This window comes from Somniosus microcephalus, chromosome 6, assembly GCF_052327205.1.
Source record: "Somniosus microcephalus isolate GS21.2 chromosome 6, FLI_Smic_1.0, whole genome shotgun sequence".
In the NCBI taxonomy this organism is placed as follows: Eukaryota; Metazoa; Chordata; class Chondrichthyes; order Squaliformes; family Somniosidae; genus Somniosus; species Somniosus microcephalus.
The window spans coordinates 209096120-209119582 of NC_140992.1; the positions used below are offsets into that span (position 1 = coordinate 209096120).

The window sequence follows — 23463 nt, forward strand, 5'->3', positions numbered from 1 at the left end:
CGGTGTGAGGAAGGAGGTGAAGAGTGTCGGTGTGAGGAAGGAGCTGAAGGGTGTCGGTGTGAGGAAGGAGGTGAAGAGTGTCGGTGTGAGGAAGGAGGTGAAGAGTGTCAGTGTGAGGAAGGAGGTGAAGAGTGTCGGTGTGAGGAAGGTGAAGATTGTCGGTGTGTGGAAGGAGGTGAAGAGTGTCGGTGTGAGGAAGGAGGTGAAGGGTGTCAGTGTGAGGAAGGAGGTGAAGAGTGTCGGTGAGAGGAAGGTAAAGAGTGTCGGTGTGAGGAAGTAGGTGAGGAGTGTCAGTGTGGGGAAGGAGATGAAGAGTGTCAGTGTGAGGAAGGAGGTGAAGTCTGTCGGTGTGAGGAAGGAGGTGAAGAGTGTCGGTGCGAGGAAGGAGGTGAAGAGTGTCAGTGTGAGGAAGGAGGTGAAGAGTGTCGGTGTGAGGAAGGAGGTGAAGAGTGTCGGTGTGAGGAAGGAGGTGAAGAGTGTCGGTGTGAGAAATGTGAAGATTGTCGGTGTGTGGAAGGAGGTGAAGAGTGTCAGTGTGAGGAAAGAGGTGAAGGGTGTCAGTGTGAGGAAGGAGGTGAAGAGTGTCGGTGAGAGGAAGGTGAAGACGGTCGGTGTGAAGAAGATGAAGACCGTCGGTGTGAGGAAGGGGTGAGGAGTGTCGGTGTGAGAAAGGAGGTGAAGAGTGTCGGTGTGAGGAAGGGGTGAAGAATGTCGGTGTGTGGAAGGGCTGAAGAACGCTGGTGTGAGGAAGGGGTGAAGAGTTGGTATGAGGAAGGGGTGAAGAGTGTCGGTGTGAGGAAGGAGGTGAAGAGTGTCGGTGTGAGGAAGGAGGTGAAGAGTGTCGGTGTGAGGAAGGTGAAGAATGTCGGTGTGAGGAAGGTGAAGAATGTCAGTGTGAGGAAGGTGAAGACAGTCGGAGTGTGGAAGGGGTGAGGAGTGTCGGTGTGAGGAAGGAGCTGAAGAGTGTCGGTGTGAGGAAGGAGCTGAAGAGTGTCGGTGTGAGGAAGGAGATGAAGAGTGTTGGTGTGTGGAAGGAGGTGAAGAGTGTCGGTGTGAGGAAGGGGTGAAGAGTGTCTGAGTGAGGAAGGAAGTGAGGAGTGTCAGTGTGGGGAAGGAGATGAAGAGTGTCAGTGTGAGGAAGGAGGTGAAGTCTGTCGGTCTGAGGAAGGAGGTGAAGAGTGTCATTGTGAGGAAGGAGGTGAAGTATGTCGGTGTGAGGAAGGAGGTGAAGAGTCGGTGTGAAGAAGGGATGAAGAATGTCGGTGTCAGGAAGGTGAAGAATGTCGGTGTGAGGAGGTGAAGACCGTCGGTGTGAGGAAGGAGGTGAAGAGTGTCAGTGTGAGGAAGGAGGTGAAAAGTGTCGGCGTGAGGAAGCTGAAGACGGTCGGTGTGAGGAAGGATGTGAAGGGTGTCGGTGTGAGGAAGGAGGTGAAGGGTGTCGGTGTGAGGAAGGATGGTGAAGAGTGTCAGTGTGAGGAAGGAGGTGAAGAGTGTCGGTGTGAGGAAGGAGGTGAAGAGTGTCAGTGTGAGGGAGGAAGTGAAGAGTGTTGATGTGAGGAAGGAGGTGAAGAGTGTCGGTGTGAGGAAGTGGTGAAGAGTGTCGGTGTGAGGAACGAGGTGAGGAGTGTCAGTGTGAGGAAGGTGAAGAGGGTCGGTGTGAGGAAGGTGAAGGGTGTCGGTGTGAGGAAGGAGCTGAAGTGTGTCGGTGTGAGGAAGGTGAAGAGTGTTGGTCTGAGGAAGGAGGTGAGGAGTGTCAGTGTGAGGAAGGAGGTGAAGAGTGCCGGTGTGAGCAAGGAGGTGAAGAGTGTCAGTGTGAGGAAGGAGGTGAAGAGCGTCGGTGTGAGGAATGAGGTGAAGAGTGTAGATGTGCGGAAGGTGAAGAGTGTCATTGTGAGGAAGTAGGTGAAGAGTGCCGGTGTGAGGAAGGAGGTGAAGAGTGTCGGTGTGAAGAAGGGGTGAAGAATGTCGGTGTGAGGAAGGTGAAGTATGTCGGTGTGAGGAAGGTGAAGACCGTCGGTGTGAGGAAGGAGGTGAAGAGTGTCGGTGTGAGGAAGGAGGTGAAGGGTGTCGGTGTGAGGAAGGAGGTAAGGAGTGTCGGTGTGAGGAAGGTGAAGAATGTCGGTGTGAGGAAGGATAAGAATGTCAGTGTGAGGAAGGTGAAGACAGTCGGAGTGAGGAAGGGGTGAGGAGTGTTGGTGTGTGGAAGGAGGTGAAGAGTGTCGGTGTGAGGAAGTGGTGAAGAGTGTCTGTGTGAGGAAGGAGGTGAAGAGTGTCGGTGTGAGGAAGGTGAAGTGTGATAGTGTGAGGAAGAAGGTGAAGGGTGTTGGTGTGAGGAAGGGGTGAAGAGTGTCGGTGTGAGGAAGGGGTGAAAAGGGTCGGTGTAAGGATTGAGGTGAAGAATGTCGGTGTGAGGAAGGATGTGAAGAGTGTCGGTGTGAGGAAGGATGTGAAGGGTGTCGGTGTGAGGAAGGAGGTGAAGAGTGTCAGTGTGAGGAAGGAGGTGAAGAGTGTCGGTGTGAGGAAGGAGCTGAAGAGTGTCGGTGTGAGGAAGCAGGTGAAGAATGTCGGTGTGAGGAAGGAGTTGAAGAGTGTCGGTGTGAGGAAGGAGCTGAAGAGTGTCGGTGTGAGGACAGAGGTGAAGAGTGTCGGTGTGAGGAAGGAGTGAAGGGTGTCTGTGTGTGGAAGGAGTGAAGAGTGTCGGTGTGAGGAAGGAGGTGAAGAGTGTCAGTGTGATGAAGGAGGTGAAGAGTTTCGGTGTGATGAAGTGGTGAAGAGTGTCGGTGTGAGGAAGGAAGAGAGGAGTGTCAATGTGAGGAAGGAGGTGAAGTGGGTCGGTGTGAGGAAGGTGAAGGGTGTCAGTGTGAGGAAGGTGGTGAAGAGTGTCGGTGTGAGGAAGCAGGTGAAGAGTGTCGGTGTGAGGAAGGAGGTGAAGAGCGTCAGTGTGAAGAAGGAGGTGAAGAGTGTCAGTTTGGGGAAGGTGAAGAGTGTCGGTGTGAGGAAGGAGGTGAAGTGTGTCAGTGTGAGGAAGCTGAAGAGTGTCAGTGTGAGGAAGGCAGTGAAGAGTGTCGGTGTGAGGAAGGAGGTGGGGAGTGTCAGTGTGGGGAAGGAGATGAAGAGTGTCGGTGTGAGGAAGGAAGTGAAGTGTGCTGGTGTGAGGAAGGAGGTGAAGAGTGTCAGTGTGAGGAAGGCGGTGAAGAGTGTCGGTGTGAGGAAGGTGAAGAGTGTCGGTGTGAGGAAGTAGGTGAGGAGTGTCAGTGTGGGGAAGGAGATGAAGAGTGTCAGTGTGAGGAAGGAGGTGAAGTCTGTCGGTGTGAGGAAGGAGGTGAAGAGTGTCGGTGTGAGGAAGGAGGTGAAGAGTGTCAGTGTGAGAAAGGAGGTGAAGAGTGTCGGTGTGAGGAAGGAGGTGAAGAGTGTCGGTGTGAGGAAGGAGGTGAAGAGTGTCGGTGTGAGAAAGATGGTGTAGAGTGTCGGTGTGAGGAAGGTGGTGAAGAATGTCGGTGTGAGGAAGGGGTGAAGAATGTCGGTGTGTGGAAGGGGTGAAGAACGCTGGTGTGAGGAAGGGGTGAAGAGTTGGTATGAGGAAGGGGTGAAGAGTGTCGGTGTGAGGAAGGAGGTGAAGAGTGTTGATGTGAGGAAGGTGAAGAATGTCGGTGTGAGGAAGGTGAAGACAGTCGGAGTGAGGAAGGGGTGAGGAGTGTTGGTGTGAGGAACGAGTTGAAGAGTGTCGGTGTGAGGAAGGAGATGAAGAGTGTTGGTGTGTGGAAGGAGGTGAAGAATGTCGGTGTGAGGAAGGGGTGAAGAGTGTCTGTGTGAGGAAGGAGGTGAAGAGTGTCGGTGTGAGGAAGGTGAAGTGTGATAGTGTGAGGAAGAAGGTGAAGGGTGTTGGTGGGAGGAAGGTGAAGAGTGCTGGTGTGAGGAAGGGGTGACGAGTGTCGGTGTGAGGAAGGGGTGAAGAGGGTCGGTGTAAGGATTGAGGTGAAGAATGTCGGTGTGAGGAAGGAGGTGAAGAGTGTCGGTGTGAGGAAGGAGGTGAAGAGTGTCAGTGTGAGGGAGGAAGTGAAGAGTGTTGATGTGAGGAAGGAGGTGAAGAGTGTCGGTGTGAGGAAGTGGTGAAGAGTGTCGGTGTGAGGAACGAGGTGAGGAGTGTCAGTGTGAGGAAGGTGAAGAGGGTCGGTGTGAGGAAGGTGAAGGGTGTCGGTGTGAGGAAGGAGCTGAAGTGTGTCGGTGTGAGGAAGGTGAAGAGTGTTGGTCTGAGGAAGGAGGTGAGGAGTGTCAGTGTGAGGAAGGAGGTGAAGAGTGCCGGTGTGAGCAAGGAGGTGAAGAGTGTCAGTGTGAGGAAGGAGGTGAAGAGCGTCGGTGTGAGGAATGAGGTGAAGAGTGTAGATGTGCGGAAGGTGAAGAGTGTCATTGTGAGGAAGTAGGTGAAGAGTGCCGGTGTGAGGAAGGAGGTGAAGAGTGTCGGTGTGAAGAAGGGGTGAAGAATGTCGGTGTGAGGAAGGTGAAGTATGTCGGTGTGAGGAAGGTGAAGACCGTCGGTGTGAGGAAGGAGGTGAAGAGTGTCGGTGTGAGGAAGGAGGTGAAGGGTGTCGGTGTGAGGAAGGAGGTAAGGAGTGTCGGTGTGAGGAAGGTGAAGAATGTCGGTGTGAGGAAGGATAAGAATGTCAGTGTGAGGAAGGTGAAGACAGTCGGAGTGAGGAAGGGGTGAGGAGTGTTGGTGTGTGGAAGGAGGTGAAGAGTGTCGGTGTGAGGAAGTGGTGAAGAGTGTCTGTGTGAGGAAGGAGGTGAAGAGTGTCGGTGTGAGGAAGGTGAAGTGTGATAGTGTGAGGAAGAAGGTGAAGGGTGTTGGTGTGAGGAAGGTGAAGAGTGCTGGTGTGAGGAAGGAGGTGAAGAGTGTCGGTGTGAGGAAGGGGTGAAGAGTGTCGGTGTGAGGAAGGGGTGAAAAGGGTCGGTGTAAGGATTGAGGTGAAGAATGTCGGTGTGAGGAAGGAGGTGAAGAGTGTCGGTGTGAGGAAGGTGAAGATTGTCGGTGTGTGGAAGGAGGTGAAGAGTGTCGGTGTGAGGAAGGAGGTGAAGGGTGTCAGTGTGAGGAAGGAGGTGAAGAGTGTCAGTGTGAGGAAGGAGGTGAAGAGTGTCGGGGTGAGGAAGGTGAAGTGTGTTAGTGTGAGGAAGAAGGTGAAGAGTGTTGGTGTGAGGAAGGAGGTGAAGAGTGTTGGGGTGAGGAAGGAGGTGAAGAGTGTCGGTGTGAGGAAGGAGGTGAAGAGTGTCGGTGTGAGGAAGGTGAAGATTGTCGGTGTGTGGAAGGAGGTGAAGAGTGTCGGTGTGAGGAAGGAGGTGAAGGGTGTCAGTGTGAGGAAGGAGGTGAAGAGTGTCGGTGAGAGAAAGGTGAAGAGTGCCGGTGTGAGGAAGTAGGTGAGGAGTGTCAGTGTGAGGAAGGAGCTGAAGAGTGTCGGTGTGAAGAAGGAGCTGAAGAGTGTCAGTGTGAGGAAGGAGATGAAGAGTGTTGGTGTGTGGAAGGAGGTGAAGAGTGTCGGTGTGAGGAAGGGGTGAAGAGTGTCTGTGTGAGGAAGGAGGTGAAGAGAGTCGGTGTGAGGAAGGTGAAGTGTGATAGTGTGAGGAAGAAGGTGAAGGGTGTTGGTGTGAGGAAGGTGAAGAGTGCTGGTGTGAGGAAGGAGGTGAAGAGTGTCGGTGTGAGGAAGGGGTGCAAAGTGTCAGTGTGAAGAAGGAGCTGAAGAGTGTCGGTGTGAGGAAGGGGTGAAGAGCGTCGGTGTGAGGAAGGAGGTGAAGAGTGTCGGTGTGAAGAAGGAGGTGAAGAGTGTCGGTGTGAGGAAGGTGAAGAGTGTCGATGTGAGGCAGGAGGTGAAGAGTGTCGGTGTGAGGAAGGAGGTGAAGAGCGTCAGTGTGAGGAAGGTGAAGAGTGTCGGTGTGAGGAAGTTGAAGAGTGTCGGTGTGAGGAAGTTGAAGAGTGTCGGTGTGAGGAAGGAGGTGAAGAGTGTCCGTGTGAGGAAGGAGGTGAAGAGTGTCGATGTGAGGAAGGAGTGAAGAGTGTCGGTGTGAGGAAGGAGGTGAAGAATGTCGGTGTGAGGAAGGAGGTGAAGAGTGTCGGTGTGAGGAAGGAGGTGAAGAGTGTCGGTGTGAGGAAGGAGGTGAAGAGTGTCGGTGTGAGGAAGGAGGTGAAGAGTGTCGGTGTGAGGAAGGAGGTGAAGAGTGTCGGTGTGAGGAAGGAGGTGAAGAGTGTCGGTGTGAGGAAGGAGTGAAGAGTGTCGGTGTGAGGAAGGAGGTGAAGAGTGTTGGTGTGAGGAAGGAGGTGAAGAGTGTCGCTGTGAGGAAGATGAAGAGAGTCGGTGTGAGGAAGGTGAAGAGTGTCGGTGTGAGGAAGGAAGTGAAGAGTGTCAGTGTGAGGAAGGAGGTGAAGTGTGTCGGTGTGAGGAAGGAGGTGAAGAGTGTCGGTGTGAGGAAGGAGGTGAAGAGTGTCGGTCTGAGGAAGGAGGTGAAGAGTGTCGGTGTGAGGAAGGAGGTGAAGAGTGTTGGTGTGAGGAAGATGTTGAAGAGTGTCGGTGTGAGGAAGATGGTGAAGAATGTCGGCGTGAGGAAGGTGAATAGTGTTGCTGTGAGGAAGGTGAACAGTGTCACTGTGAGGAAGGAGGTGAAGAGTGTCGGTGTGAGGAAGGAGTGAAGAGTGTCGGCATGAGGAAGGGGTGAAGAGTGTCGGTGTGAGGAAGGAGGTGAAAAGTGTCGGTGTGAAGGAGGTGAAAAGTGTCGGTGTGAGGAAGGTGAAGACTGTCACTGAGGAAGGTGAAGAGTGTCAGTGTGAAGAAGGAGCTGAAGAGTGTCGGTGTGAGGAAGGAGGTGAAGAGTGTCGGTGTGAGGAAGGAGGTGAAGAGCGTCGGTGTGAGGAAGGTGAAGAGTGTCAGTGTGAGGAAGTTGAAGAGTGTCGGTGTCAGGAAGGAGGTGAAGAGTGTCGGTGTGAGGAAGGAGGTGAAGAGTGTCGGTGTGAGGAAGGTGAAGAGTGTCGCTGTGAGGAAGGTGAAGAGTGTCGGTGTGAGGAAGGGGTGAAGTGTTGGTGTGAGGAAGGAGGTGAAGAGTTTCGGTGCGAGGAAGGGGGTGAAGAGTGTCGGTGTGAGGAAGGAGGTGAAGGGTGTCGGTGTGAGGAAGGAGGTGAAGGGTGTCGGTGTGAGGAAGGAGGTGAAGAGTGTCGGTGTGAGGAAGGAGGTGAAGGGTGTCGGTGTGAGGAAGGAGGTGAAGGGTGTCGGTGTGAGGAAGGAAGTGAAGAGTGTCGGTGTGAGGATGGAGGTGAAGAGTGTCGGTGTGAAGAAGGAGGTGAAGAGTGTCGGCGTGAGGAAGGAAGTGAAGAGTGTCGGTGTGAGGAAGGAGGTGAAGAGTGTCGGTGTGAGGACGGGGTGCAGAGTGTCAGTGTGAAGAAGGAGCTGAAGAGTGTCGGTGTGAGGAAGGGGTGAAGAGCGTCGGTGTGAGGAAGGAGGTGAAGAGTGTCGGTGTGAGGAAGGGGTGAAGAGTGTCAGTGTGAGGAAGGAGGTGAAGAGTGTCAGTGTGAGGAAGGAGGTGAAGGTTGTCGGTGTGAGGAAGGGGTGAAGAGTTTCGCTGTGAGGAAGGAGGTGAAGAGTGTCAGTGTGAGGAAGGAGGTGAAGAGTGTCGGTGTGAGGAAGGAGGTGAAGGGTGTCGGTGTGAGGAAGGAGGTGAACAGTGTCGGTGTGAGGAAGGAGGTGAAGAGTGTCGGTGCGAGGAAGGGTTGAAGAGTGTCGGTTTGAGGAAGGAGGTGAAGATTGTCGGCGTGAGGATGGAGGTGAAGAGTGTCGGTGTGAGGAAGGAGGTGAAGAGTGTCGGTGTGAGGAAGGAGGTGAAGATTGTCGGTGTGTGTGGAAGGGGTGAAGCGTGTCGGTGTGAGGAAGAAGGTGAAGAGTGTCGGTGAGGAAGGCGGTGAAGATTGTCGGTGTGAGGAAGAGGTGAAGAGTTTCGCTGTGAGGAATGAGTTGAAGAGTGTCGGTGTGAGGAAGGAGGTGAAGAGTGTCGGTGTGAGGAAGGAGATGAAGAGTGTCGGTGTGAGGAAGGAGGTGAAGAATGTCGGTGTGAGGAAGGAGGTGAAGAGTGTCAGTGTGAGGAAGGAGGTGAAGAGTTTCGGTGTGAGGAAGGGGTGAAGAGTGTCGGTGTGAGGAAGATGAATTGTGACGGTGTGTCACTGTGGCAACTGTATAAACAATTTAACAATCAGCTTTAGCAACAGAGAATACCAATACCTGTCCACAACTTCTCTGCAAGAAATGAGGAAAACCCCCCCAGATGTTTTGCCAGAACCTTCCACTATCGGAGTGATTAAATGTTGGGTGTATCTATCGTTTTAGTCAAGCTTGTGCCCCATTGCACACTCAGTGTAATTACATGTCAGAGTCACATTTGGGTCTGCTTTGTTTTTAATGGCTGTGTCAACTTTGCTGCTTTTCCAATTCGGCATTTACTGCTCCTTCCTCCTCTGCGGAATCCTAGCTCCAGCAACATCCCAGAGCCAACGAGCTACAAATGGAAGTCCACAGGTACATGGAACAGCAGATCTGCTAAGATGCACAGTTGAAGGAGAGGTAGGCCGTACTATCAGCAATAGGGTCACTTTAAAATCCAGGGGGGCAACAGTCAATGTGCCATGGAACAGAAAGACACAGGATCCATGACTGATTCGCCATGTGGTATGCTCCTGATCTCAAGGTTACAGAAGGAAGCACCGTGTGGGAGGCGAGCCTCATGAGAAATTCACTTGTGTTATTTGTTCATCCAAGCTGAGGTTTAATAAGAGTTGTAATCTAAACAAACCCAGGCCTGGCGTGAGAAACAAGTTCAGTGCAAATATCCATAGGATAAGAACCTCTCTGGCTATTTACTTACAGATTAGAACAGTGCATGTGGTTCAGATATTCAGGATGCTTTCATTTGCTGAGCCCTTTGGGGAATTAATAAGTGATTTTACTTCAATTTTACAGCGGTGATTTCACAGGCACGCCTAATGATAAATGTTTGATTAGCAGCCACCACGCGATCCGGCTAACATCGCTCCAAATCCAGCTCGGATTTGGAGATGTCTGAATCTATCAGGGTCATGTGAAATCGAATGATTTGGGATTTGTGTTTCTGCCAGTAGGCCAGCCCTGCTTCAAGTACATTAACTTACAGAGAACTCAACTAGCAGCAAAGGAATTTCAATTGGTTTCACTTCAATAAGTTTTACTTACTTGTGGGAAGAAACATTTCGGTTGAGGATTAGAGAGGTCAGATGTGCACAACACCCACGATTCAATGCTCCAAAAAGCTGACAGAGGGGAAACAGAAAATCAGCCATGGAATACTGAAACAAAATATCACGACGGATATCAGTTTATCATTACACAAAACTCCTTTATGAAACTTTCTGACATACCTCAACTTCTGAAAGAATGAATATTGCTCATGGTTCCTCACTAATTGATAATACATAACTGCTTCTCCCCTCATAAGGCCTTTATAGGGCACCCCACACTGTAACATACGTTAAGGCTCCCAAAGGCAGCGTCATGGGAGAATAAGAGGCAGGAAAAGGAGCTACTGTGCATGCATCACAGTTTTATTGAATCCTGACAAATACGCAAGTGGTTTGCCTGAATCAGCCTTTCTGCAGACTGCTAAAAAGCCAATTTTTGACATTTAACGATGCAGCTATTTTGAAGGGAATATTGTCCGGCATCTTGTAGAGGCCTTATGGTGATGCAATGGCGCCATCTGTTGGTGCCCCAATACACTTCAACAAAGAAGTCGTCGTCGTACGTGTCTTCACACTGTTCCCTTTGGGGAACTGTATAAAGTGGTGGAAGGATTTCTGGCTGCGATTAACGCTCCTTCCGTGACCGTAACCATCTTCGTACCAGCCATTAGGGTGGTTAGTCCTATGGCGGGAGGGTTTTACGGGCTCCCACAACCCATACGAGGGGGGGGGGCCACCCACACCCACGGACGCAAGTATCCCGCTGGATGTCAACCCAGAATTTAGAGCTGGAGCTCCGACTCCACTTGCCGGGACTGTCTGGAGCGGGGTTCGAAACCCTACGCCTTCTGGCCCAGCGGCGGGGATGCTACCGCTACGCCAAAGGCCCACTCCAACAAAGAAGTGGGGGAGAAAGAAAGAACTTGTGTCTTTTATGTCCCCAGGATGTCCCAGAGGGCTTCACAGCCAATGAGGCATTTTGAAGTATAATCACTGTTGTAAGGTAGGACAATGCAGCAGGTCAATTTGTGCACAACAAGGTCCCACAAACAGCAAAGAGATAAATGACCAGATAAACTGTTTTTGATGGCGTGGGTTGAGGGGAGGGGCAAATACAGGTTCAATGCCTCAAACGTAAAGTTCTAAATCTGAGTTTTGCTGTTGTAGGGACACTGGGGAAGGGACAATGGAATAAGGGGGTTGTTCCCAGGTCACGGTTGCAGGCCTCCTGCCTGGCAACCTGCTCAGAACAACCTTGGTGGAGGTCAGAGAGCAAGTTAGCTCCCGATTCTTCAGGTACAGAAAAAGCAATGTCCAGGGAATTGGGGGGGGGGGGGCGGAGGGGGGGAGGTGGCGGTGGTGCGGGAAGAGGATGAGGGGAAAGGAAGAAAGTCTTGCATAAGGACAGTGAAGAAATGTCTCTTGTTACGGTATTGTATCAACATTAACACAGTTAACAGCATATTTATTTATTTCCCTTCCCTCATTCCAATTAAGGAAATTAAGGCCCAGTGTCGGGAGAAGCTGGTGAGTACTTATGCTCACTTTCGCGAGCTTTTTTCAGAGGCTTACCAATCTCAGGCCGGCAGCGGCGTTCTAGAGCCACATCATGATTCAAAAAGTGACGCGGGTGTGGTGATTATTTCCTATGTTTAATAAGAAGTATTGTGATTGGTGAATGGGGTGGTTGTTCTGTGTTAGTAAGAAGTATTGTAATTGGTTGTTTGTTTCTACCATGAGATATATGCTGTAAACTCATTGGTAGTGGATGTCAGGTGATTTGTGGTGGCCATCTTAAATTCAGTTCTCTCCAGTCATGGTTGGAGACTGGTGTTGAAAGATGTGCTACTGGATTTTTAAAGTTAATAAAGCCTAGATTAGAAAGGCAAATCTATTCTTTATTTCAGCGGGCAAGAGGAAGCAGCTGATTGGGTGAGTACGGCCAGGTGAGTATTTATACTACTCTATAGTTTGACAGTTAAGGTTAATAGTTTATAAAGTTTAGTAGATCTTAATTTTTGTGGCTATAGTTTGTAAGGTCTCTGTTGTGTAGCGGGGAGTGCTAGTAAACAAGGGCCCTTGAGTATATCATTTAATTGCAGTGTAATTGGTGGTATTGATTTGATTTAATTTAATTTGAATTAATTAAAGGGTAAGTCATGACAGCACAGCTCGGCCCCGTGGCATGCTCCTCCTGCACTATGTGGGAAATCAGGGACACTCCCTGATGACCATGTGTGCGGGAAGTGTATCCAGCTGCAGCTACTGGCAGATCGCATTGCGGCACTGGAGCTGCAAATGGATACATACTAGAGCATTTGCGATGCTGAGGACATCGTGGATAGCATGTTTAATGAGTTGGTCACACCGCAGGTAAAGGCTGCACAGGCAGGAAGGGAATGGGTGACCGCCAGGCAGAGTAGTAGGCGCAGGCAGGTAGTGCAGGGGTCCCCTGTGGCCATCCCCCTTTCAAACAGATATACCACTTTGGATATTGTTGAGGGAGATGGCTTATCGGGGAAAGGCAGCAGCAGCCAACTTCCTGGCACCATGGGTGGTCCTGCTGCACAGGATGGGAGGAAAAAGAGCTGAAGAGCTATAGTGCTAGGGGATTCTATTGTAAGGAGAATAGACAGGCGTTTCTGCGGCCGCAAATGAGACTCCAGGATGGTATGTTGCCTCCCTGGTGCAAGGGTCAAGGATGTCTCGGGCAGCTGCAGGGCATTCTGGAGGGGGAGGGTGAACAGCCAGTTGTCGTGGTGCATATAGGTACCAATGAGATAGGTAAAAAACGGAATGAGGTCCTAAAAGCTGAATATAGGGAGTTAGGAGGTAAATTAAAAAATAGGACCTCAAAGGTAGTAATCTCAGGGTTGCTACTAGTGCCACATGCTAGTCAGAGTAGAAATAGAAGGATATTTCAGATAAATACGTGGCTAGAGGAATGGTGCAAGGGGGAAGGATTCAAATTCCTGGGACATTGGAACCGGTTCTGGGGGAGGTGGGACCAGTACAAACTGGACCGTTTGCACCTGGGCGGGACCGGGACCGGTGTCCTAGGGGGAGTATTTGCTAGTGCTGTTGGGGAGGGTTTAAACTAAAATGGCAGGGGATTGGGAACCTTTGCAGAGAGACAGAGGAAAGGGAAGCAAGGATAGAAACAAAAGACAGGAAGGAGAAAAGCAAAAGTGGAAGGCAGAGAAATCAAGGGTGTAAATCAAACAGGACTACAGTAAATAATAATTCTAAAAGGACTAAGAGTGTTAAAAAATCAAGCCTGAAGGCTTTGTGTCTTAATGCGAGGAGCATTCGTAATAAGGTGGATGAATTAGCTGCGCAAATAGATGTAAACGGATATGATATAATTGGGATTACGGAGACATGGCTCCAGGGTGACCAAGGCTGGGAATTCAACATCCAGGGGTATTCAATATTCAGGAAGGACAGGAAAAAAAGGAAAAGGAGGTGGGGTAGCATTGCTGGTTAAAGAGGAGATTAACACAATTGTAAGGAAGGATATTAGTTCTGATGATGTGGAATCTGTATGGGTAGAGCTGAGAAATACCAAGGGGCCGAGAACGTTAGTGGGAGTTGTATACAGACCCCCAAACAGTAATGCCGAGTTTGGGGATGGCATTAAACGGAAAATTAGAGATGCGTGCAATAAGGGCACAGCAGTTATCATGAGTGACTTTAATCTACATATAGATTGGGCCAACCAAATTAGTAACAATACTATGGAGGAGGAATTCCTAGAGTGTATACGGGATGGTTTCCTGGACCAATATGCCGAGGCACCAACTAGAGATCAGCCATCTTAGACTGGGTATTAAGTAATGAGAAAGGATTAATTAGCAATCTTGTTGTGCGAGGCCCCTTGGGGAGGAGTGATCATAATATGATGGATTTCTTCATTAAGATGGAGAGTGAAGTAGTTGACTCAGAGACTAGGGTCCTGAAGTTAAATAAAGGAAACTACGATGGTATGAGGCACGAGTTGGCTAGGATGGATTGGGGAACGTTACTTAAAGGGTTGATGGTGGATAGGCAATGGCAAACATTTAAAGATCACATGGATGAACTACAGAATTTGTTCATCCCTGTTTGGCATAAAAATAAAACAAAAAAGGTGACTCAACCATGGTTAACAAGGGAAATTAGGGATAGCATAAGATCCAAGGAGAGGACATATAATTTGGCCAGAAAAAGCAGCAAGCCTGAGGATTGGGAACAGTTTAGGATTCAGCAAGGAAGACAAAGGGATTAATTAAGAGAGGGAAAATAGATTATGAGAGTAAGCTAGCAGGGAACATAAAAACTGACTGTAAAAGCTTCTATAGATATGTGAAGAGAAAAAGATTGGTGAAGTCAAGTGTAGGTCCCTTGCAGTCAGAATCAGGGGAATTTATAATAGGAAACAAAGAAATGGCATATCAATTAAATGCATACTTTGGTTCTGTCTTCACAAAGGAGGACACAAATAACCTCTCAGAGATGTTGGGGAACATAGGGTCTAATGAGAGGGAGGAATTGAATGAAATCAGTATTTGTAGAGAAATGGTGTTAGGGAAATTGATGGGATTGAAGGCTGATAAATCCCCAGGGCCTGATAATCTACATCCTAGGGTACTTAAGGAAGTGGCCCTAGAAATAGTAGATGCATTGCTGGTCATCTTCCAACATTCTATAGACTCTGTGACAGAGACTGTAGGTCCCGCATTGTACTCATCAGTCACCTGCGAACTCATTTTTAATGTGGAAGCAAGTCATCCTCGGTTCCGAGGGACTGCCTAAGAAGAAGAAGATAGACTCTGGAACAGTTCCCATGGATTGGAGGATAGCTAATGTAACCCCACTATTTAAAAAAGGTGGTAGAGAAAACGGGGAATTACAGACTGGTAAGCCTGACATCGGTAGTGGGGAAAATGCCAGCATCCATTATAAAAGATGTAATAGCAGAGCACTTGGAAAACAGTGACAGGATCGGACAAAGTCAAAATGGATTTACAAAAGGTAAATCATGCTTGACTAATCTACTGGAATTTTTTGAGGATGTAACTGGTAGAATAGGTAAGGGAAAACCAGTGGATGTGGTGTATTTGGACTTTCGGAAGGCTTTCGATAAGGTCCTGCATAAGAGATTAGCGTGCAAAGTTAAAGCACATGGGATTGGGGGTAAGGTACTGGCTTGGATAGAGAATTGGTTGGCAGACAGGAAGCAAAGAGTTGGAATAAAAAGGTCTTTTTCCGAGTGGCAGGCAGTGACTAGTGGGGTACCACACGGATCGGTGCTAGGACCCCAGCTATTCACAATATCTATTAATGATCTAGACGATGGAACTAGATGTAATATCTCCAAGTTTGCACATGACACAAAGCTGGGTGGGCGTGTGTGTTGTGAGGAGGTTGCAGAGAAACTCCAGTATGATTTGGACAGGTTAGGTGATTGGGCATGGCAGATGCAATATAATGTGGATAAATGTGAGGTTATCCACTTTGGTGGCAAAAACAGGAAGACAGATTATTATCTGAACGGCAATAGATTGGGAAAAGGGGAAGTGCAACGAGACCTGGGTGTCCTTGTGCACCAGTCGCTGAAGGTAAGCATGCAGGTGCAGCAGGCGGTTAAGAAGGCAAATGGTATGTTGGCCTTCATAGCAAGAGGATTTGAGTACAGGAGCAAGGATGTCTTGCTGCAGTTGTACAGGGCCTTGGTGAGACCACACCTTGAGTATTGGGTGCAATTTTGGTCGCCTTATCTGAGGAAGGATGTTCTTGCCATGGAGAGAGTGCAGCGAAGATTCACCAGACTGATACCTGGGATGGCAGGAATGACATATGAGGAGAGATTGGGTCGATTAGGCTTATATTCTAATAGGACTAGACAGACTAGATGCAGGAAGGATGTTCCCAATGGCGGGGGAGTCCAGAACCAGGGGTCACAGTCTAAGGATAAGGGGTGATGTAAGAAAAAGGAGACTTACCATCAAGTAACTTTAAAGTAAGCTTTAAGTAACTTATAAACACACTATATACACAAGAGAGGTCTTTACCATGCCTCTGGTAGAAGCCTCTTACAATACTGAACAGACCAGTATTTATACCAGTCCAACAGGAAGTGACATATGACAGGAAGTGAGGTATGTACACAGTTCATAGTTCATAGTTCACAGGAAGTGATGACATAACTTCCCGGAAGTTTATCATTTTTATCACAAGGGGTAAGCCATTTAGGACTGAGATGAGGAGGAATTTCTTCACCCAGAGAGTGGTGAACCTGTGGAATTCTCTACCACAGAAGGCAGTTGAGGCTAATTCATTAAATATATTCAAGAAGGAGTTAGATATATTTCTTAAGGCTAAAGGGATCAAGGGATATGGGGAGAAAGTAGGGACAGGGTACTGAATTTGGATGATCAGCCATGATCTCATTAAATGGCGGAACAGGCTCGAGGGGCCGAATGGCCTACCCCTGCTCCTATCTTCTCTGTTTATATGTTTCTATTCATCTTTAGGAGAAACAGAATGTTACTACTTAAATCAGAAATATAGTACATTGTGCAGAGTTTTAAAATGGTCAGTTCTTGAACTAAGACTGAGACTAACACAATGGCTAAACTGACAGTCATTATCTAGTTCTGGGAAGATAGGGATAATGTCAGAGAACTGCACCAAAAGACTGTGGTACTTACAGAATCCAGAGCACAATCAGTACCAGCCAGATCCAAGTGAGCCAGCGCATTCGGACGGGCAAGGAAATTATAAAAATTCTGACACAAAAAGAAAGCAGAAGCCACATTGGTAAACATTTTGTATGAGATGTCTGGAGTCATATTTAAGTAATAAATATTTAATCATAAGGCTGAATCTTTAGTATAAAATAATATTCTATTCCTCCCTTTATTTCCTTTTTACCTAAACAGAGATTAGAATAGCATTCTTGTATATGGCTGGCCCCCTCATCAGAGAGGTCACTTGGTGTGGTTTCAAAGCTGGGAGCAGTGACGCAGTGTCAAGTCTAATGCTCCCAGCACCCTTACTACTCAAAGGTGTGTCCGAGTCCTTGAGAGGGCCAACATTGACTGCTTTCTAATGCTGTTGTTACAGTGGAAGTACTGCGTGAGGAGAGTGTGGTAAACCACTGTATACCTGTCTGTATGTGTAATGTGTATTCCACTAGGTACAGGTCTGGACATGCCTCGGCTGACTCCTCCCACTATTCCAGGTATATAAGTGACTACCTCCCAGTCCCTTAGTATTCTGGACGGGTCGACCACTCGAGACAAGACCTTCATTCTTTAGTTAATAAAAGCCTGGTTGTTACTCGCTTAACCTCAGTCTTTTGAGTAATTGATGGCGCATCAATTTTATTAACGAAATTTTTTTATAATGGAGAAGATCCTCACACCAGCATGCCTGGACCTGGACAGTCGGGAAGCGGACGCTTCCAACACGTTTGCTCACTGGCTCACGTGCTTCGAGACATTCCTGACTGCCTCCATTGCGGTCGAAACGGATGCGGACAAACTGTCTGTCCTGATCTCCAAGGTGAACCACCGAGTGTACTCAGTCATCCGGGACGCGACCTCGTACACAGCCGCCCTCCAGCTCCTCAAGACCCAGTACACGCGCCCTGTGAACGAAGTATACGCCAGGCACCTTCTGGGGAGTCGCAAGCAACAACCTGGGGAATCGACTGAGGAATACCTCCAAGCACTGTCCGTGCTTGGCCGGGCCTGTGGGTGTAAGGCGGTAACGCCCGTTAAGTACACGGAGGAACTGATTCGGGATGCCTTCGTAGCGGGCCACAGGTCCAACTACACCCGACAGCGACTGCTGGAGCAGAGTGACCTCACCCTCGACAAAGCCTCCGAAATCGCTCTAACGCTGGACGCAGCCTACCGGGGCATGGATGCCTACTCCTCTACACCGTGGACGCCGCGGGGAACGACAACCTGGGACACGGTAGGACAGCCCCATAGCACCGTGCCACCCCAGCCACAGCCCAACTACCGCAGCAGTGTCCCAAAGCCAGACAGCAGTACCCCAAGGCCAAAAATGCTACTTCTGTGGCCAGGCCAAACACCCCAGAGCGCGCTGCCCGGCGAAGAATGCGACCTGCTCGGGCTGCGGGAAAAAGGGACACTACGCCAGCGTCTGCAAGGCCAAAGCCACCCCGAACGCCAGCAGCGCCGCATGTGGGCCGGGCGAGCTGCCATCTTGGGCCCCCAACAGCGCCCCGTGTGGGCCGTGTGGGCCGCCATCTTGGGCCTCCCCAGCCATGTGCGAACCACCGCAGCAGCAGCCATCTTGGACGACTCCAGCCACATGGACGCCGCCATCTTGGACACCAGCCGGGACGCAGCAGACCGCCAACCCCCCCCCATCTGATACCCGCAGCGACACACCGACCCCTACGCTGGCCTCTGTTACGCTGGACCAAACGAGACCGCACCAACTAGCTCGGTCCAAAATGGACGTTAAGGTAAACGGCCATGCAATAAACTGCCTTTTTGACTCCGGGAGCACAGAGAGCTTCATCCACCCCGACACGGTGCGGCGTTGCTCTCTCCCAGTCCTGCCTGCGCACCAGCGGATTTCTATGGCCTCCGAGTCCCAATCAGCGGACATTGGCGGCTACTGCGTGGTGACACTAGTAGTAGACGGGACTGTGTTCAATAATTTTAAACTCCTGGTCCTGCCCGACCTCTGTGCTGCCGTCCTACTGGGGTTGGATTTCCAGTGCCACCTCAAAAGCGTTACGATGGCGTACGGTGGCCCCCTCCCCCCACTCACAGTCCGCAGCCAGCAGCCTCCAAATTGCCCGCCGCGCACCAGATGCAACCTCTCCACACTCAGAGTCCCACCCCCCCCCCCACTGTTTGCTAACCTCACCCCCGACTGTAAGCCCATCGCCACAAAGAGCAGGCGATACAGTGCCAGGGACAGGGTTTTCATCAAAACCGAAGTGGAGCGGCTCCTGAAGGAGGGGATTATTGAGGGCAGCTCCAGCCCCTGGCGAGCCCAGGTTGTGGTCGTTAAGACCGGCGAGAAACAACGCCTGGTCATCGACTACAGCCAAACAATAAACCGCTACACCCTGCTGGACGCCTACCCACTCCCCCGCATAGCTGACATGGTCAACCAGATCGCGCAGTACCACGTCTTTTCGACCATTGACCTGAAATCAGCGTACCACCAGCTCCCCATCCGCCCTGGAGACCGCCAGTATACTGCTTTTGAGGCAAACAGCCACCTCTATCACTTCCTTAGGGTTCCCTTCGGCGTTACCAACGGGGTCTCCGTCTTCCAAAGGGAGATGGACCGGATGGTCGATCAAAACGCGCTGCAGGCCACTTTCCCTTACCTAGACAATGTGACCATCTGCGGCCATGACTTGCAGGACCATGACGCAAACCTCGAGAAATTCCTCCGCACCGCCCAACTCCTGAACCTGACATATAACACGGAGAAGTGCATATTCCGCACAGACCGCCTCGCCATCCTTGGCTGTGTTGTGGAACACGGGGTCATCGGTCCCGACCCGGACCGGATGCGTCCCCTTATGGAACTCCCACTGCCCCATTGCCTAAAAGCCCTGAAGAGGTGCCTAGGGTTTTTTTCCTACTACGCCCAGTGGGTCCCCTACTATGCAGACAAAGCCCGTCCGCTGATCAAATCCACCTCTTTTCCCCTGACGGCAGAGGCCCGCTTGGCCTTCCACCATATCAAGGAGGACATTGCCAAAGCCACCATGCACGCAGTGGACGAATCCATCCCCTTCCAGGTGGAAAGCGATGCGTCCGACTTCGCCCTGGCCGCCACCCTTAATCAGGCGGGGAGACCTGTGGCATTCTTCTCACGAACCCTCCAGGGCCCGGAGACCAGACACTCCGCGGTCGAGAAGGAGGCCCAGGCTATTGTGGAGGCTGTGCGTCATTGGAGGCACTACCTGGCCGGAAAACGATTTACCCTGCTTACTGACCAGCGTTCAGTTGCTTTTATGTTCAACAACAAGCAGAGGGGCAAAATCAAATGACAAGATCTTGAGGTGGAGAATCGAACTTTCCACCTACAACTACGAGATCTTGTACCGGCCTGGGAAGCTCAATGAACCCCCAGATGCCCTATCGCGTGGCACCTGCGCCAGCGCGCAGATCGATAGGCTGAGGGCCCTCCACAATGACCTCTGCCACCCGGGGGTCACCAGGTTCTTCCACTTCATCAAGGCCCGCAACCTGCCTTACTCCATCGAGGAGGTCAGGACCATGACCAAGAACTGCCAAGTCTGCGCTGAGTGCAAACCGCACTTTTATAGACCAGACAGAGCCCACCTGATAAAAGCCACCCGCCCTTTCGAACGCCTGAGCGTCGATTTTAAAGGGCCTTTCCCCTCCTCCGACCGCAATGTGTACTTCCTCAACATCATTGACGAGTACTCCCGTTTCCCGTTCGCTATCCCCTGCTCGGACATGACCAGTGCCACGGTCATTAAATCTCTGAACAGTCTCTTCACCCTGTTCGGTTTCCCCAGCTATATCCATAGCGACCGGGGCTCATCGTTTATGAGCGACGAACTCCGCCAGTACCTGCTCGCTAGGGGTATAGCCACAAGCAGGACCACCAGTTACAACCCCTGGGGGAACGGACAGGTGGAAAGAGAGAATGCAACAGTTTGGAAGGCCGCCCTACTAGCCTTAAAGTCTAGGGGCCTTCCGACCTCCCGCTGGCAGGAGGTGCTCCCCGATGCGCTCCACTCGATTCGGTCACTGCTCTGCACTGCCACCAATGCCACCCCTCACGAGAAAATGTTTGTCTTCCCAAGGAAGTCCACATCGGGGACATCGTTACCGCCATGGCTGACGTCCCCAGGGCCAGTACTACTGAGAAGACACGCGAGGGCCAATAAAACGGACCCCCTGGTCGAGAGGGTCGACCTCCTCCACGCCAACCCCCAGTACGCTTACATTGCGTACCCGGACGGGCGGGAGGACACAGTCTCCATACGAGACCTCGCACCCTCGGGGACCGCTGTAACCCACTACCCATTACCACCCCCCCCCCCACGACCCGATATCCAACCCCAGCAGCCGGCTCGCCTTGGACCGTCACCCACGAGGACTACACTCCAGGGCCCCAGCCTACACGGGACGCGACGCCGGAAGCTCCACCACCCCTGCCGTCGCCACGTCGATCACAGCGGCAGACAAGACCTCCGGAGAGACTCCAATACACGAACTTTTAAATACACTTCACCCCGCCGGACTCATTTTTAAACAAGGGGTGAATGTGGTAAACCACTGTATACCTGTCTGTATGTGTAATGTGTATTCCACTAGGTACAGGTCTGGACATGCCTCGGCTGACTCCTCCCACTATTCCAGGTATATAAGTGACTACCTCCCAGTCCCTTAGTATTCTGGACGGGTCGACCACTCGAGACAAGACCTTCATTCTTTAGTTAATAAAAGCCTGGTTGTTACTCACTTAACCTCAGTCTTTTGAGTAATTGATGGCGCATCAGAGAGGTACTTGGTTTGACAGTGGCACGAGCTGACAGCACACAAGTATACTGCTGGCTCCCCACAGATCTGAGAGAGAAAAGTGGAGCACTGCTGCTAGCGGATTTCTTTCCTGTTACTGTCACAACAAAGGGTTCTAGTCCTTGAACAATAACTTCTGCGTGGCTCAGGTTCGGGTGGTTAGTCAACAACAAGCTTTAATATATATTGACTCACTAATTGTCTTCAGATTACATTAAATGACAAGCAAGCAAATGACAAGGAAGTAACACAACCTGGTTCCTAGGCTCAAGGTGATCACTCTTGACTTCTGCAGGCTGCCTGCTCGGCTGTGGACTTCCAACTGTCCTGAGAATTCTAAAAACCACTGACTACTAGCCCTATAATTATACCCAATAAACCACAGTCTATACTTGCCTTGCCTCTGACTGTATCCTGTTGCTAACCATCTGTTATCTGTAAGTGTCTGGTCCTTGCAGCTACAAGCTCAGTCTGTTCCCAAATAATACAAGCTCAGCTAATATGTCAAGAGGAGATTTTAACTTGCCGTACACAAGCAGGGTTTGATGGGAAAATGGTCAACTAGTAATGGTCAACATTTTTACAACCCCTCAACCTTCTAAACTCAAGGGAATACAAGCCAAGTTTATGCAACCTGCCCTCATAATTTAACCCTCTAAATCCTGGTATTATTCTGATGAATCTGCACTCTCTCTGCTTACTAATTGTCTTTGTTCATCCATAGAGACAAGACTCAGCCTCCACCGACATCCACCCTCTTGCTAAAATGTCTGGTGCTAAGCGAGCTGGGATACTTGGTTTAAACCATATGATTAAAATATTCTAACAACCACATGCGAGCAATACAGACACAGAGCTGTGCTAACAAGTGTCTGAAGGCCAGTGACACGTTTAATGTTAGTAGAAAGCTGAGCATTCTGTCACCTCTTTACTAATGATTAGAAAATTAAAGGTAATCAAACAGACCACTGGGGAGCTTCATTAACGTATTCCATGTGCTGGAGGCTGTCTCACTCCCAAAACTGAAACCTGGGTCAGCTACAGGTATACTGAATACCTCGCAATTCCTGTGAAACCAAAGCTGCTCCACAGCAACACAACATGTGCAGTATAATGCTACTGTTAAACAGCTTTATTACTTAAAAATTTCCATATGCAGTTTAAGATGCGGACTTTCTGCATTATTACTCGAGTTTCAAATTGCCCTCCACTTTTCAGCAATTGAAAATGATAAACTCTGATCCAGCAGGGAAATGATGGGAGTTGGTATACTATTTTTCTAATTAGCATACAAATTAAATGAGAAAAATCATATACAAAATCTAGTAGAAACAAACTAAAAAAACGCTTGTGTCAAACACTTAAAGAACTACAATGGGCATTAAACAAGCTTGTAGATTGTGCTTCAATCTATTTTCCTATCCACGATTATTTGAGGCTATTTTTTCAGGAAAATATAGGACAAGCCATAGATAAGGGAGTGTTGAATCAGTCAGTGCGGTTTTGTGCAGCACATTGGGGGCAATTTTAAAGTCAATGAAATTAAAAATCAGGAGAGATAATATGGGCTGCCAATTTGCTATCATCCACGTTACACTATCGCACAAAATCAAAATTACCCCCATTCACTTTTAAACATATCAGCTAAAATCAGTGTGGAAGTTTGACATGGTTTGCAAGCTAGGCCACTTTTACTGATGAGAAACATTAGTCTCAATATTTGCAAACTGGAACTGGGAGATCTGAATGTCTTTTGTGAAGGAAGTTGTTTGAGCCTTAGCAAGAAGCTTTGTATAAACAGGAACATGAAAGTTTCTCAGATTCACCTTTAGTTGTACAGATTACTAATTCCCAACTGACCCTTTTGATGTACATTATTAAAAGTGAGCTGAGTGCCACACAGAGATATGTTCTTAGATCCAATGCTTTATAGACTGGATGAGAATATTCAGACACTAAATTCAAAGTTTAGGCACATCAGAAACCAAAAAGGTGGTTACATTGAGGCCTGTGCTGCTGCTTCCATCCACTTACACAGGTGTCTTCAGCAGCGAATATCCCGGGATTCCCAGACAGGTCCAGGTGAACAAGAGAGGATGCGAAAGTTTCATTAACAATAAATGACTGAGCCAAAGTGTTAAGCCCTGAAAAGGTGAAGAAAAAAGGTGAAAAGACGGTGCAGAGAGCCAGGCTACAGAAAGAGATCAATAACAAAATGTAAAGATTTCATATATCCACTGAACATACTACTTTATAAGGCAACACTTTATACCTGGAATATTTCCATTGAGGCAGTGATCTATACCTGGAGTACTCCCATTGAGGCAGTAATCTACACCTGAAATGGTAGCGTGGTGGTAATGTCACTGGGCTAGTAATCCAGAGGCCTGGACTAGTAATCCAGAGACCCGGATTAATGATCCAGAGGACGTGAGTTCAAATCCCACCAGGGCAGCTGGGGAATTTAAATTCAGTTAGTCTGGAATAAAAATCTGGAATAAAAAGCTAGTATCAGTAATGGTAACCATGAAACTATTGGATAGTCGTAAAAACCCATGTAGTTCACTGATGTATTTTAGGAAAGGAAATTGAGGCAGTAATTGATACCTGAAGTATTTCCATTGAGGCAGTAATTGATACCTGGAGTATTTCATTGAAGCAGAGATCAGTGGAAATCCTGTG

At 49.5% G+C, this 23463-nt stretch overlaps 1 protein-coding gene across 5 annotated transcripts in view; it reads right to left on the reverse strand.

Annotated features, from left to right (window-relative positions):
• The window catches only part of carmil2 (capping protein regulator and myosin 1 linker 2), a 314585-nt gene that overhangs the window by 180855 nt on the left and 110267 nt on the right, over positions 1-23463 (reverse strand). For all 5 annotated transcript variants that reach the window (XM_085991327.1, XM_085991326.1, XM_085991329.1 and 2 more), the window contains 3 exons: positions 22816-22925; positions 15931-16008; positions 9234-9310 (listed from right to left, as the gene is read on the reverse strand). In XM_085991327.1, the coding sequence (XP_085847453.1) occupies positions 9234-9310; positions 15931-16008; positions 22816-22925 (265 nt within the window). The remainder of the gene's footprint in view (positions 1-9233; positions 9311-15930; positions 16009-22815; positions 22926-23463) is intronic.